Below are 14,506 nucleotides of genomic sequence, written 5' to 3' on the forward strand. Positions count from 1 at the left end.
AACATCCAGCCATCCATCATCCATCCCAATTCTCCTTTGAGGTAACTAAATGTGAGATTAGTTTTAGGTCTCCAATTATCCCTCAATCCAATCTGCATGTCTTTGACCTGCGGGAGGAAGCCCAGTAGAACACGTAAACCCGGGAATCAAACCTTCTTGGGTGAGGAACACTATCACTAATGCCCTTCTAGAAACGTGAAAGGTCAAATCATATTTGTTTAAATTATTAATGTTATATGTTTACATAATTTTTCTAGTCTTGACCACAGTAGTTTTGCCATTCGCACAAATTCGTGCAGTGCGTCAATTTTTCTATCAGACATCAATCATACATTTCAATAAAAATTTGCAGTATGGGTAGACATTGATCACACCAACCCCGCTTTCCCTCCCTTATCACAGCCCTTCATCTCAGCCATGACAGAACCCATTCACTGAGCACAGATGAGTATTATTGATTCAAATGGCTCTAGTAATTATTGGCCCTCTGGAATAACAGACCTGCTTCACATTGATTTAATGACCTGTCCAGTATCTCCCCCACCTCTCATCTCAATATCAAGTGGGATTGGCTCTAATCTTCCTTACGTACACCAATGGTAAAGCTAAAGGACCAAATCACATTAGTTGAACCAGTGGTCCTCAAATGAGGATCCAATGACAGTTTCCAGATTAAGCCAATTCAATGATCAAACATGTCTTTCACATTTATCCAGTATCTTACCAATTCTGTAAGTTATTCTCAGTGGAAATGTAAAATATAAATGCTGTAAAATTATACATAAAAAAAAAACATGATGGTCCAGTTTCACATGACCACTCCAGCTCACCTGTGGGATATTAATGTGCAGCCATGACGTCAGAATATAACCATTATTGTTTGGCTCCAGAGGGGTAATTTAAACAGAGGGCAAATGTGCTGTTGCTCAGGCAACTTTTATACACGTCACATTAATCTTAGTGGCTCCACTGAATTAAAATAGAGGCTCTGCCCTTTATTTACTCGTTACCATGGAGTCTCTGTATTGGAGGCCATTGATGACAGTTTTCATTCATTCATCAGACACTTTACTGCATTAACTTAGACCAGCACATAGGAGTTCAGGATCAATCAACCCAGCTGCCGAGAAACTCACTGACACACAACCTCATTTTTACACAATTTCTTTATTTTTTTTTTATCCTACTTACAGACTCATGGGTTAAAAATAAAAATTAAAAAAAGCAAAACGTTTTTTGAAACCCACTCCCCTTTTTCAAAAAGAAAAAAAAGTCGCCACACAAACCCCCACCCCTGACCTTCCCAAGCCTAAAACATCAGCTCCGGCCCACTCAGTTTATTTTTTTTATTAAATTAATGATCAATGCCGCTAGCTCGTCAGCCTTCCTCGGACAAGCCGTGACTGCACTGCGCCCAGTCAGAGAAAGGGGGCGCTATAAGGTCTGCACTGTAAACCCTGGTCTCTGGTCCTGCCCTCCTCACTTTCTCTGCCACTCAGCTGCTGTTGGCTTCAGCTCTCTGGATAGAAATCATGTGTAGGGTTGGCTGCCGGTTACAGGCCGTCTGTACTGCAGTGTGTGGGTGCTTGTGTGAGCAAATGTGTGTGTGTGCGTGTGTGTATTAGTGTGAAAAGCACTAAAAGCATCATCAGCGTTTGCTGTTGTAGTAAATGCCCCCTGCCGCGGGCCTGTGGTCGCTCTGCCCCCCGCCCCCCCACACGGACAGGATGGGGTGAGTGTGCATAGCGGGGGCGGAGAGAGAGAGGGACGCCGCAGAGACAGTGGGTGGGGGTGGCGCCACCTGGGGAGGGGTCGTCAGCCGCCACTGGTCCTGAAACCTGAAACGACAAGAAGTGGTCTAATATACAGAGAGAGGAGGGAGGGTGAGGAGGAGGGGAGGGAGAAGGATCACAGAGGGGAAAGGGATGGTGCATGGAGGGGGTAGGGAGGTTGCACGAAATAATAATAAAAAAAAAAAAAACACTGATGCCTGTCGAAAGGATAAAATTAGCTGTAGCCATGCCTGAGCTGGAAGGAGGGGACCCCCACCCACAGGAAAGAAAAAAAAAAACTATGCAAGAAGTACCCCTCTGAACATCGAGGGTCCGACGCTGTGCGGAGAAACACGTAATGAGACAGAGGGTTGAGGAGGAGGGGGGGGGGGGGGGGGGTGAGAGAGCATGAGAAATAAGGTAGGGGTGAGAGCGGCGGGCACAGAAAGGGTTTAGGGGGGAGGGAGGGGAGGGGGGAGTAATAATCATAATACTCCAAACCACAATCTGAAAAAACACAGCAACAACAACTCTGGCTGGTGGAAGGTTCACATATGTACGGTACATAAAAAAAAAAAGAAAATGAACACACGTTAACCTCGTTATTGATGCCCCCCCACACCCCCCAAAAAAACCTCACCCGCCCCACCCGCTCCCTCCCACTTTTTTGGTGGTGGTGGAGGGTGAGTGGGTGGGTGGGCCGTGTCAGTGATGGAGGAGTGAAAGCGGGAGGTCACAGCCAGACCGAAGGAGACACATCTGCAGCCTGAGATACCATCACAGCCCCCTCCCCAGAAAAAAAAAAACAAAGTACAAAAAAAACAAAGAATTCAGCCACCGTGTTTTTCATCCCAGCGGCCAAACTGCTGATACCTTACCAGGGCTGACCGCTTCAACCTCGGCACACGCACGCTCACACACAATCGCACACTGCGGCAGTCAGTCAGTCTCTGTCCACCACAGGGTTTCCTCTTTTTTTTTTCTTTTCTTTTTTTTCTCTCTCTTCTGGGAGTTCTTCTTTTTTTTTTTTTTTTACTGTTTGGGAGGAGGAGGAGGAGGAGGGGGGAGGATATGGGGGGAATTTTTTTCACTGTGTGTGTGTTTGTGTATGTTTGTTTTTTAATGGGAACAGAGAGGGGAGAGGGGCGATAGTAAGGGAGTGTAGGGGGAGGGAGGGGAGGGTGTTTAGTAAGGGGAATACCACGATGATGTTCGCCCTCGGCCCCTGGAAAAGAGAGAGAAAAAGAGGGTGAGTTTTTTTGTTGGCGACGACACCAATTTCCTGGTGTGATATAATATGATTGTTATAATATCAAGATGTGTGTGTGTGTGTGTGTCTGTGTGCAGAGAAGGTGAACAGAAGATACTCAGAAATAAAGACATACCATCTTAAAGGTATTGTGTCTTTGTTACATATAATCAATATGCATTATAGTACAGAGCTGAGAGCAGCTGTGTGAGGAGAGGAAGTGTTTGGTTTCCAGATACAAGGAGAAAACCATCAAGAGTGTGTTTGTGTGTGAGTGTGTGTGTGTGTGTGCTGGGGGGTGAGGGGACAGCAAAGCCCCTCTCTCTCCCTCTCTTTCTCTCTCTCTCTCTAAGTCTCTCTGTGCGAGAGCCTCCTCTTGGGGTCACTGTGGGGAAACACCGTGAGGACAAACAGCACCACACATAAACCCCAGCAGGATGCCATGTACACAAGTACACACATACACACACAACTGGCAAGGTGGGTGACGGGACTCACAATTGTGCAACTTTTCTTTTTACACAACACCTGACACACACAAACAAGACAATCAGTAGCAGACCCTCAATACATCCTGAGAGAAACACACAAACACACACAGACAATCTCTTAAGTGGTAAACAACATGTCACACTGGGACTTAAACCAGTGGTCAGTAGCTTGATGCTGAGGTCAGGCTGCAGTAATGAACCCTCGTTTCTGGGTGTGAACGTTGTAAGGGTGAATCTGAGTAGGCGTGTGTGTCTGTGTTTGAGTGTGTGCGTGTAGGATTTTGTACATGCAAAAGACACACACTCCACATAAGCACAGGCAGAACAAAAAAGCTTCTTCCACATCACAAATCTACGAGTCTTCTGGGTCACATTAAAATCTTTCCTTTTCACTGTGCCAACTTGGGAAGATCATTGACGAGGTTGATGAATGTGAAAGCAGAGAAACATACTTTAATATGTAAAGTGCTAAACAAGTGCCACCCAGAGGCTCTCCATCAGCCTGCGTAGAAAACACTGTTAAATCTTACAAAACAAAGCCAATCAACACGTTGATACCTTTATCAATATCACTGAAATCCTCCCAAGCTCACAACAGGTCAAAACAAAGTTTGTGAACACTACTTTTGTTCCCACAACAAGACAAGGCACCAGTGAAGTGTCATTAAGTTTCACACCAGTCTGCCGCCCAGTCTTGGACTGGTGATGAATTCCTGATGTAACAACCAACAAAGGAATCAAGGCCAGTTCCAGTGGAAGGCTGCGCTTCCCTACACACTCTTATCCGTGGCTGATGATTACCAAGTAACCAGTGTTGTTACCTTCACAATGTAACGGACCTGCCAACCTCGAAAAAACGTCTTGGACTACGAGTTAATGCCAAGAAATACTCATGTAGGTCTGTGTGCAGGGGTTCATTATGTCTATATTAATACTATTTCATATTAACACAACTCTCCTCCCAACATCTAACACTAAATTGAGCACATCATGTTATTCTTCATTCCTGTCTGTCCAATCACATGGAGTGTAACTTTGAAGGAATTTAAAGAGAAAATATTAAGTATATTTTTTTTTTGTAAAAATATGAACTTTCTGATAAGTGGGTTCTTAATTATCAAAATCCATCTCAAATCATCACACATTCGGGCCACACCGTTCAAGATATTTATGAACTTGAAGTAGTAAGCCAAAGCTTTTTGACTGGACATCTCTTTTAGTTAAGAAATGACCTTGACCTTTGTCCAATATAATAGTTAGTTTATCATTGAGTTAATGTAAATCTTTGTACCAAATTTGAAAAAGTCCCGAAAGTGTTCCTTAGATAAGTTATGAGTGGGATAGACGGAAACCTTTAAAACTTGATGCCTCAGACTGCAGCCGTCATGCAAATCATTCGATCTTCCCTTTTCTGTTAATCCTTGATGACTCAATAAATCAATATCAGTATTGAGGATTGTGCAAAATGAACTTTCGTTGGCTGGGCAGTCTGTCAATGGCCATCTCTCCTGTTAACTATAAGAACCTAACTCAACCTTTCACCCATCAAAGTCTTCCTTTGCGCTCGTTGGTGAATCACTAAAAACTGCAAAGTTATTAAAAACAAAACCTTGTAAGGTCAAATTCTACTGACAAATTGTATCTGTGTATTTTGATGTCCGTGTGGACGGGTTGGCAGGTCTACTATGCAGTTTTAAAGAATATCCTATGCAAGGAGCATGATCATAACAGTCACCTGGTTCAGTTTGACATCACTGTTTAAAGAGCCCGAGCCTTCAACCTTCAATTGAAATTTTAGAATATCCTTTTTAAATGAATGCCCTTTTTTTGTTGTTCTGCTGTGTCAGATGTAAACTAGTATATTTATTATCACATTAATGACATTTAAGTTCAACAAGCACAGTAAGTCTTAGTTAAGCCTATAAACTAACACTATTAAGAGCTTTTAAAGTCCAGACAGTAAGTTAACTACTCATTAACAGTAGCACTTCCTGGTTCCTGGAGACGCGGGTTAATAACAAATCAACTTAGTGCCTTGTCTTGCACCTCAGCCAAATCCCAGTGAGTGAAGCGGCAGGGTTAGGGTCTGTTGGTATGTGTGGGAGTACACTGAGTGATTAGAGAGATTCTGACCTTGGCCTTCAAACTCGTTCTCACAAAGAAATTAACAGACATGTAACCTTTCTGGAGAGCTACTTAGGGCAGTTTTTCAGAAATGGGAATTCCTTGCAAATACTCCAGTCAAGAGTAAGGTCACAAGATAAAACAGGCTAAACAGGGGCTTATCAGAACAACATGGCAAACTGGTCATCACTATAATAGCAGCCTCGGAACAATTAACCGCTAAAATGTTTTTCTAATCATTTAAACTTCACATCACCCTATTCGCTATTTCATCTCACAAGAAGAACCAAGGTCAAAATAACCCAGGTGACATTCAAATCAGAACCTCTCTGTTTCTCAGCTCAGTGCATGTGTGAGGGAGCTGGCATGCTGATCAACATGACGGACACCACACTGCCTCTCAGTCTCAACAGAAAAAAATAAATAAACAAAATGGCTCCACAGTCAGAGCTCCACCATGGGGCCTATATGGAGTGAGATTATTAGTAGCCTTGATTACTCACTGCCTACAGTCCGTTTACATAAAAGGGGCAGTGGGTTAGCTTGTTCGTTCCACCCACACATTCTGACATTACTTTTTACATCATCTCATTAACAGAAACTGCAGATCCAGTTTGAAGTAAACTCCTGTGATTTAATCACATGCTGTAAACACCAGATTTGCAGTGACAAACCCCACATGGCCCTCTAATAGAAACAGGGCCCCACAGCAGAGCTCTGAAGCAGAGCCCTTTAAAACAAAGTAATCCCGGTGTCTTCTCAAACGCTGTGTGTAGAACCCCTCCAGGAACCCAGTGCACAACACTCTGATCGAAGTTCAGGCCTGCTTTGTGGTTCACTATGGATCACAGTACTGGAAAACCATACTGCAGCTTTAACAGGTAAATATAAATAAAACACCAGCCGTAGCATTGTGTTTTCTACCTGCATGAGGTTCTGAGCAACCTGGAGCATCGGTGCTGTAGCTGAGAGAGTTAATGTCATGAGGTCAGACAGCTCAAATCCCAGTAATGTGAAATGTTTTGCACTCGACCATTAATGGTCCAATTACAAATGGAACCACAGTCTTTCCAATAGACACAAAACCAACAAGCCCAGCTTGGTACCAGTACCTTTCAGGAGACTGAGGCGGTACTGGCACAAAAAAAACTTAGACTTGGGCTACGTCCACATCTGCTACGTTTACGCCCACTGTCCACGCAACTCCAGAGGTTTCCAGCCCATAAAACAGAGCCATTCGGAAAACCAGTAGCATTTTAATTTCAGGATGCATTTTAGTATGGACGGGCAGAACAGACTTTTAGACATGATAAAAGTCAACGGTACACTACACCATTGCTGTTCGTCATTTTCAGTATTTTCTGCGACCAATCAACCAAAGCAGAGAAGACAATATTTCTGATACAGAGCTGAAATGCTCATCTGAATGGCCATCATGTGGACGTAGCCTTATTGAGTGCATTAGAGCCTGAGAAGAACAAAATGATGTGCACTGTGTAAGTTTGCCTCCAATGAAATGGTTTCATGTGATGTGGCATGCAATGAGCCCCGCAAACCCACAACTAATATGATACTGTTTCTAACCAAAGTTCTAATGCAATCTGTCTGCCAGAAAAATAGTCCCCAAGTTAAATAATGATAAAAATAATTTGGATCATGAAGAATCCATAAATTATTAATAAAATAAATAGGCACCATCAGTAAATTTGACCTAATTCTAACAAATCTCAGACTCATTATACGAAAACGTAATATTAATTGTATATTTAGACTTTAAATGTGTAGAAATGTTTACTTCTTCTTTGAAAGTGCTTAGATTGTACTTACCTCCTCTATGATACCTAATCAGGAAGTACTTTTTTCTCCTTGTCTCAATTAAAATTGCAATTGCTCTGCCTATCCAGTCATTCATATGTGAACATATTTTGCAAGCCCAAACTGTTCAATTCCTTCCTTTCTCCATCCCTATTCTATAATTAACTTTTGTGCCGTTTTCCTCCCTTTCTGTAAGTGCCAACATGCAGGTGCAAGTTTGTCCCAGGTGTGAAAGTGGAGGAGCCTCAGCTTCGGCTCACCTGAAGGCCCGTCCTCTGCCTCTGGGTGGTGTGTAACCACTGTAGTAGCGTGCGCGCGACGAGAAGCTTCCTCCCCGTGATCGAAAGCGAGCCCGAGGAAAGCCACGGTCTGTGGTGCTGATACCTGGTCTGTTTGTTCTTTTAGCGCCCACCTGAGGAGAGGGGAGGTTACAGAAACATTATGCATATAGAAGGCAGAAACTAAAGCGGTCTTTAAAATCGTCAGAATTAGGGGGATTGTCAAAAGGGGACAAGATTATAATTTGTGTCATTACTTAAAAAATGTTGACATCTGGAAATTTTCAGAAAACATCACTTTCCCCAGACTGTCCGTTGCCACGTCTCCTCTTTTCAGCCTGTCTGAAACGTCCTTAAAGGCCCTCTTCCAAATAAAGCCCAGTCTGCTCTGATTGGTCAGCGGAACCTGTTGTAATGGGCCAGCCGCTTCCAATGTGTGTAGGAATGTTAGCTTCAGCGTCACCTGGCTTTGTTAGGGGGTGTGCTAGACTAACCAATGGCCTCGGTCATGCAAATGTGGGTCATATGACATCACAATACTACGGAGTGATTCAGGAGCTTCAGAAGCTCCCTTTATTGCGCATTTTTACTTTGAAGAACTTTTACACACAGAATTATTGAAAGAATAGCTTGAGGGGCATAATATGTCGCCTTTGAAAGACAAAGCAAAGACAATTGAAATTAAGAAACACTCGCCGACTTATTAACCAGGGAAAATACTGAGTAAGAAGGTAAGACCTTTAAAAACAGGGTACAACTCCCACCAACCGGGCACAGAACTGGCAGGGTGATCTAATTTGTTTATGTGCCATTGCTCCAAACATGTAACCAACAGTGTTTACTACTTTACATTCAGTTCATTGTGTGAACACACAAGCATTCACACTTTGACAACTCTTAATGATTTAAGTGTTTCTCATCATTTAAACTTCACATCCCCCTATTTGCCATTTGATCTCACAACAGCGTCACTTCTCTTTGCTTTCTGAATCTGTCAGTTGCTATGATTTAACACTTTCAAATCTCTTACCTTTATCTGCCTTCCTCTGAAAAGGGACTCATCCAAAGCCATGGCTGTCCTAACAGACTCCTTGTCTGAAAACTCGATGTAGGCAAACCTGCAGAATGAAAATAGAGTTACTCCACTGCAGCATCACTCAAGGGTAAACAAGAATCAACATGCAGATAATATCATGGTTTATAATAGGCATAACAATGCTGAATTTTGATAACCAATCCACGTTTCTTTTGGAGCTACTGTGACTTTTCAGCCCAGCCACTAAACTGAGGATTCTACACAGACAGCCAGGGCCTGTTCCTGAAAGTAGGTTAAACATAATCTGACTCAAAATTAACTCAAAATGAACTCTGACTTAATGATGGAAAGTGAGCGGCTGCTCCAAGTCAGTCCAGAGGCAGAGACAAATTAAGCACGTTGGAGTCACAGAGACAGAAACCATGGTAACCGAAAACTCAGTCTTTTCCTCATCTACTAAGCAAACTTTCTGGAATACAACCTGAAGATGCTTTTTTAAAAACCCAGATAAAATTGACACACAACTGACACAATTGTGGAACAATGGTCTAAAGACACCTCATTCAAACATCCAGCAGTGAGAGTGTGGTAATTTCTTTACAGATAACATGTCATCCACACATCATCCACCACAAAGTGAAAGGTTAGAAGTCGTTTTTACCCCTTAGGATGCCCTGTGTATTTGTCACACAGGATGGTGACTCTGTTTACTGAACCGCAGCCATGAAAATGAGCCTCAAGCTCTTCTGCAGTGGCACCATAGTCCACCTGTAGAAACAAAGGGTAGAGGTCAGACATCGGGACTAAGTCTTTAGCATAGGCCTTTTAGAAACAACTATACAGACAGACGAGTAATACCACTCAAGTAGAGTGGCTATAGCGTTAATAGCTCTCTTGAAGTTGTTAGATTCACATTAAATCTTTTAAAAATGCGACACTGAACCAACAAAATTGTCTCAAATTGAAAAATAATTCTTCCACCGGGAGGCTACAAAACCACTCTGACACAAAAAAAAAAATCAGGTCTCTGTGGCTGTGACTGGAAACAAAACCTGTTGGTCGTGTTCAGTGACAACTTCACTACCTAATAGGATTGTTTGCCAGAAGAAAAACAGGAAATTTGCATTGCCTCAAAGCAAAGAGGTTTGTCACGATAAGTGTCTTTTAAATAGCAATAATAAAGTCCTGGTATACAGGGGTTGATAAGTGTTTCTTCAAATAGAGTGAAGTGTTGTCATCTTAGTACAAGTACAATAAGACAAATGTGGCCAAAAATAACATCTGCATGAGACAAAGAGACATGTACTCACATTTCCTACATAAATAGATCTGCCATCTGCTTCCATCTTCTCCTCGATGGACATGATGACAGGGCCGACTGCAGGGGTGTGCACAAGAGACAAAATAATAAGGAAATGTAAGTGTTGTTCCTGACTTAATGTTATAAAAACAAGCAACTACAATGTGTCTTGCTTTAGTACAAGATGAACTGGTGTTAGGGTATTTTAGGACTTCATTCTCTCCATCTTGTATCTGAGCTTAATAAAACACAGCTACTTTAAATTAAGCTATATATTAAAGTCTAAATTTAATGTAAATTTCCTATGATGTAAACCGTGATGTCTAGGTGGAGCATTAAGTCATAGACCTATATTTTATATGTGGCTAACTGCCTTTTAATAGGACAGTGCAGTTACAGTTCACAGCCATTTCTCTATTACTACATCAAGTATGCAGCTATAAACCATCTATGTTTAACAGAACAGACTTGTGTCCCAGTCACAGATTGACTGAGGGCAGAGAAGGACACATAGATGTTTAACTAATAGATCCATACTCTAATGCACTAGTACTGTAATAAATTATCTCTGTGAAGGTCAGCATGTTCAGGCCTTAATTGCAGAGCTGTTGATTCAACTGTATGACTTTTGAGGCAGCCGGACCAGTGAATTACAAAGCAATATGTGTGTGTCCCTGTTTATGACTAATTAAAAGCAACATACGGTACAAAGGATCGGATAAATGACATTGTTATGGTATGGCAGGAAGACAGCATATGTGAACATATGGTAAGAAAGCCGTGATCTACCTCTAAGGCACATACACACCTGGTGGGGGGCTCAGGTTCATCTGTTTCTCCACCTCGTTCTGCAGCTCCTTTAGCTTCTCGGCCTCTTCCTCCATCTCTCGGACCCGAGCTTTGATTGCCTCCAGCTCCTGCAAAGCAGTCATCGTTTTGTTTAGAGCAGTGATACAATTGCTGCACTAAAAAGTTCTGGCCAAGTACAAATACAACCAAGACAATGCTGCCCTGAGCAAAGGGCACAATAACTACGCATCATAACACAGCAGTGAGGATTCTGCATCAAGATGTTGTACTTGTGAGTGTTGGCGCTGTTATAACATACCTTAAATCTAGCACTGTGTAAGCGTTTCACATAATGATCCACTCTGTTTTACAGTGGTTGCACAGTTTCACACAGTTGTTTTCACTATCCAGCCTAAATTTGGAAGTCGCTGCATCTGGCAACTTGACCTTAAGGCAATGAAGTAAAAGTGCCTCATCTGGCCATAACATTGTCCTGCTGCATCCAAAACATAATGGATACATGAGCGTCACACAGTTTTATGTTTACAGGCACTTCTTAATGAGCTGCAAGCTTAATCTCAGGAAAAACATTTATGACAACACAGGACCGAAATGAGGAGGACACATTGCTTTGGGCTCATGCACCTGAGCATGGGCATTTGCTGCTCATCTCTAAATATCAAATCAGTAAATCTACCATGTGGCAGTAGAAACCCAATTAAACCCGTTTTGGAGGGGTAATGGGGTCAGAGGGCAAGCGTGAATGCAACAAAACGCTGACTGGCACCACATTAAATATTCCTGTGGTGAGCAGAGATGGGAGACGACCCTCCTTGTCTGACAGTGCTGCACTGCAGCACAGAGGAGTCACTCTAGCTGCATCCACAGCTGCTGCATGTGCTGGCGGTTTATAATGTAAAGCTGTGGGAGACACAGACGGACCATGACTTGACAAAATGAGTCAATCTGCACGATGGTTTCGTGTTATCATGATGTGCACGATATAACCTGACACATCACATGTCAACATCGCGGTGAGAAGAGGAATCCACACACGCATACCGAGCAGGGTTGCTAGAATGATACACTCGACCACGATGTTAGTCGCGTTTTTTGTCGCATATTCCGTGACCCCCTGACCTCCCTCCACCAAAACAGTGTAGGATGCAATAACCCAGCCCATGAAATACCGCAGACCTCTGCATCCTCCCTGCAGCCAACCTGCACAAGACCACGACTTAAATTAAATCCAGCTTCCCTGACTGTGCCTCCCTCCACCATCTCCGCACAGTTCTCAAATCCAGCTGATGCCTGACACCAGATGTGGTCCAACATGACAGACGGAGGTGGTCAGGTGCATGGGAGCCATCTCCACCCCAGCTTTGTTAGAGGCGGCTGGCATGTTAGCTTGCCGGAGCCTCGGTCGGTGGTAATCGCTGTAGCTACCCTTCTTACAGCAGCTCCATATTCAAATGTTGCATTCTATCTTGTGGCTGGAGAAAATGGCAAACGGGTCGCTGATCATTTCAATTGCAAGACATGATACCTCGGTGGGCTAATGATAGCCCACCCCGGCGCTGGGTCATTAGCACGAGCCCGCCCCGGCGCTGGAGACTCAGCCCCGGGCTGAAGAAAGGTGTCGGGGAGCTAGATAAAAGCATTCCGTTACCGTAAGCAGGTCGCTTTCCCGAGGAGATGGACTCGCACCGCGGCGGCTGTCCTACCCTCGCCCCGGACGCTCTCCTGCTTCTCCGTCTCGCATGATTCTCGCGACGAGGATTTTTTTCTCCCCCAACGGCTCGAGCTGCTCCCTGGCGCAGAGAAACTGGTGCCGCTGTTGCGCCAAGATGGCTGCCAGGACCACGCATGTCACCACCCATTTTTACTGCACTGCGTGAACCACAATGGCGCTTAATGTCGACCAAGCAACTGCTAGTAACCCACACGGCATGTGACCCTCGATTACTGAAAGAAAGAAAAAGCAACCGTCCGCCTGTTTCCATAAACTGATCGGACCTGACCACAGCGTGCCCCGGTCCTCCATGTGGGCTCACGGGGCTCAGACAATGCCCTTCACTTACCGGGTCCTCGATCGCGGCCTCTCCCTCTTCTAACCCCGGTTCTTCATCTCCGACACTCGGGTCTTCCAACTCGTGATGTCCGGGGTCCGAATCTAGTAGGGATTCCTCCGTCAGTCCGTTCCCGAACTCCGCCATCGCCCTGTTCCAGCTGTTCCGACGCTCCTCGTGGCCAAACCGACTCTGCAGGCCCCGACTCTCACGCGGCGGTAACGTTTGAGTGAGCGGGGCGACGAGGAGAAAAAAAACGGCGGAAAACGCCGCTCGGTAAAGTTAAAATGCGGAATAAACTGCGGGCGAGAGTTGCAGCCACTACTCGAACAGCACACTCTGAAGGCCGGGGGCTACCGTCTGACCCAATGCCTCCAGGTTCTGGTCCCGGTTCCCGGTTTATTTACTAAAAGTGTGAACGCGAAAAGACGAGGACGCGGTACCGTCCCTCTACTACAGACATGGAAGCTGGGGGCGGTGCTACACGGCACTGCGGCCGTAAAAACTTTCAATCCCATTGGTCCGCACACGATTCGTCAAATAAATTTCTGGCGTCTGCTGCGTTCCCATTGGCTGGCCCAGCAGGACGTTCCGGTTCCCAAACGTATCATGCGTGGCTTTGAATGGACTAGATTGCTGTCGATCAAACCCTGACAGCTGTAAATCATTTGGTTGAGCCAATTGTTGATTCGATCGATAGAGAGTTTATCATATTTGTTCTGAGAGAAAGAAGCCGGGAAATCTAATCTGAGGAACTCTGTTTTCAAAGGATCTACAGGTATAAGGGAGTTTAAAAAAAAGTATTAGAAAAATGGAAACAGCAACATTGTAATCAGTAAAAAAAACTTCTCAGAACACAATATACAGAGATTTGGTTAACACATTTTAAAAATGAATTTGGAATTACTTTACAGTCAGTCAGATTAATGCAAGTTGATAGACACTCCTATCTATGTTTAATACACTGACAATTTTGCTTCATGCATTTTTATTCTTCATTTTTAATTGCTCTTGTTCTATCCTTTTGTTTTGTACATTAAATGGCTGACTTAGTTTTTGGTCCTTTGTAAGGTACCTGGTACATTTGCTTTTTTAATGCTTTTTCATGTCATGACAATTAAGGTAAACTGCATTTTACTGGTGCTTATATAAAAATATAGTAAATTGGGAAACCCTGAGATTCCTACAATCATCTTAAAGCTGAGAGGGCTGTTTGTCAGTGTGACACAGCTGCTTATATTCTGATATAGTCCATCAACTACATTCCTACATTTTACTTCAGAATGTTCTACGTACCAGAAATAACCCTGCAGACGCCCTAAACAGTCAAAGGTTTTATAGTAAAACAATTACATTTCTGTATTCAGCAATGTCCATTACCAGGCTTATATTATTGTGGCTTTATCCTTAAGAAACAGGATTGTGTTTTGTGCAGTAAGATTTAAAATCCTTGTTTGAAGACGAGCAGTGGAAATGTAGGTTATAAGTTTATAGTCTGACTTTCTAAGAGTATTACTGTTTTCCACTAATCTGGGCTCTTTGTTCAGCTTTAGGGAAAGTGATCCCTTTTGCATTGTGGTTGG

At 43.6% G+C, this 14,506-nt stretch overlaps 1 protein-coding gene across 3 annotated transcripts; it reads right to left on the reverse strand.

Moving 5' to 3' along the window:
- Positions 1-1,148: 1,148 nt before the first annotated feature.
- On the reverse strand, positions 1,149-13,396 carry pabpn1 (poly(A) binding protein, nuclear 1). 3 transcript variants are annotated; one of them, XM_062379509.1, is made up of 7 exons: positions 12,936-13,396; positions 10,874-10,982; positions 10,076-10,143; positions 9,427-9,533; positions 8,760-8,847; positions 7,712-7,863; positions 1,149-1,838 (listed from the first exon to the last, which is right to left on the reverse strand). In XM_062379509.1, the coding sequence occupies exons 1-7, from the start codon at positions 13,068-13,070 to the stop codon at positions 1,649-1,651; spliced, it is 849 nt and encodes a 282-aa protein (XP_062235493.1). In that variant the 5' UTR covers positions 13,071-13,396; the 3' UTR covers positions 1,149-1,648. The 3 variants fall into 3 exon arrangements, with proteins under 3 accessions (XP_062235493.1, XP_062235496.1, XP_062235495.1); XM_062379512.1 differs by lacking the exon at positions 12,936-13,396 and adding an exon at positions 12,524-12,669; XM_062379511.1 differs by lacking the exon at positions 1,149-1,838 and adding an exon at positions 2,937-2,997.
- Positions 13,397-14,506: the final 1,110 nt, after the last annotated feature.

Source organism: Platichthys flesus, chromosome 21 (genome assembly GCF_949316205.1).
Source record: "Platichthys flesus chromosome 21, fPlaFle2.1, whole genome shotgun sequence".
Lineage (NCBI taxonomy): Eukaryota > Metazoa > Chordata > Actinopteri > Pleuronectiformes > Pleuronectidae > Platichthys > Platichthys flesus.

What these genes read in the sequence shown, in the direction of transcription:
- pabpn1 (XM_062379509.1), bottom strand. Translation starts at nt 13,070, where the DNA reads ATGGCGGAGTTCGGGAACGGACTGACGGAGGAATCCCTACTAGATTCG. An exon ending in AGGCCGCGATCGAGGACCCG is followed by an intron (nt 10,983 to 12,935) that starts GTAAGTGAAGGG and finishes ACTGCTTTGCAG; the next exon opens with GAGCTGGAGGCAATCAAAGC. An exon ending in GGCAGAGGACGGGCCTTCAG is followed by an intron (nt 1,839 to 7,711) that starts GTGAGCCGAAGC and finishes TTGTCGTTTCAG; the next exon opens with GTTTCAGGACCAGTGGCGGC.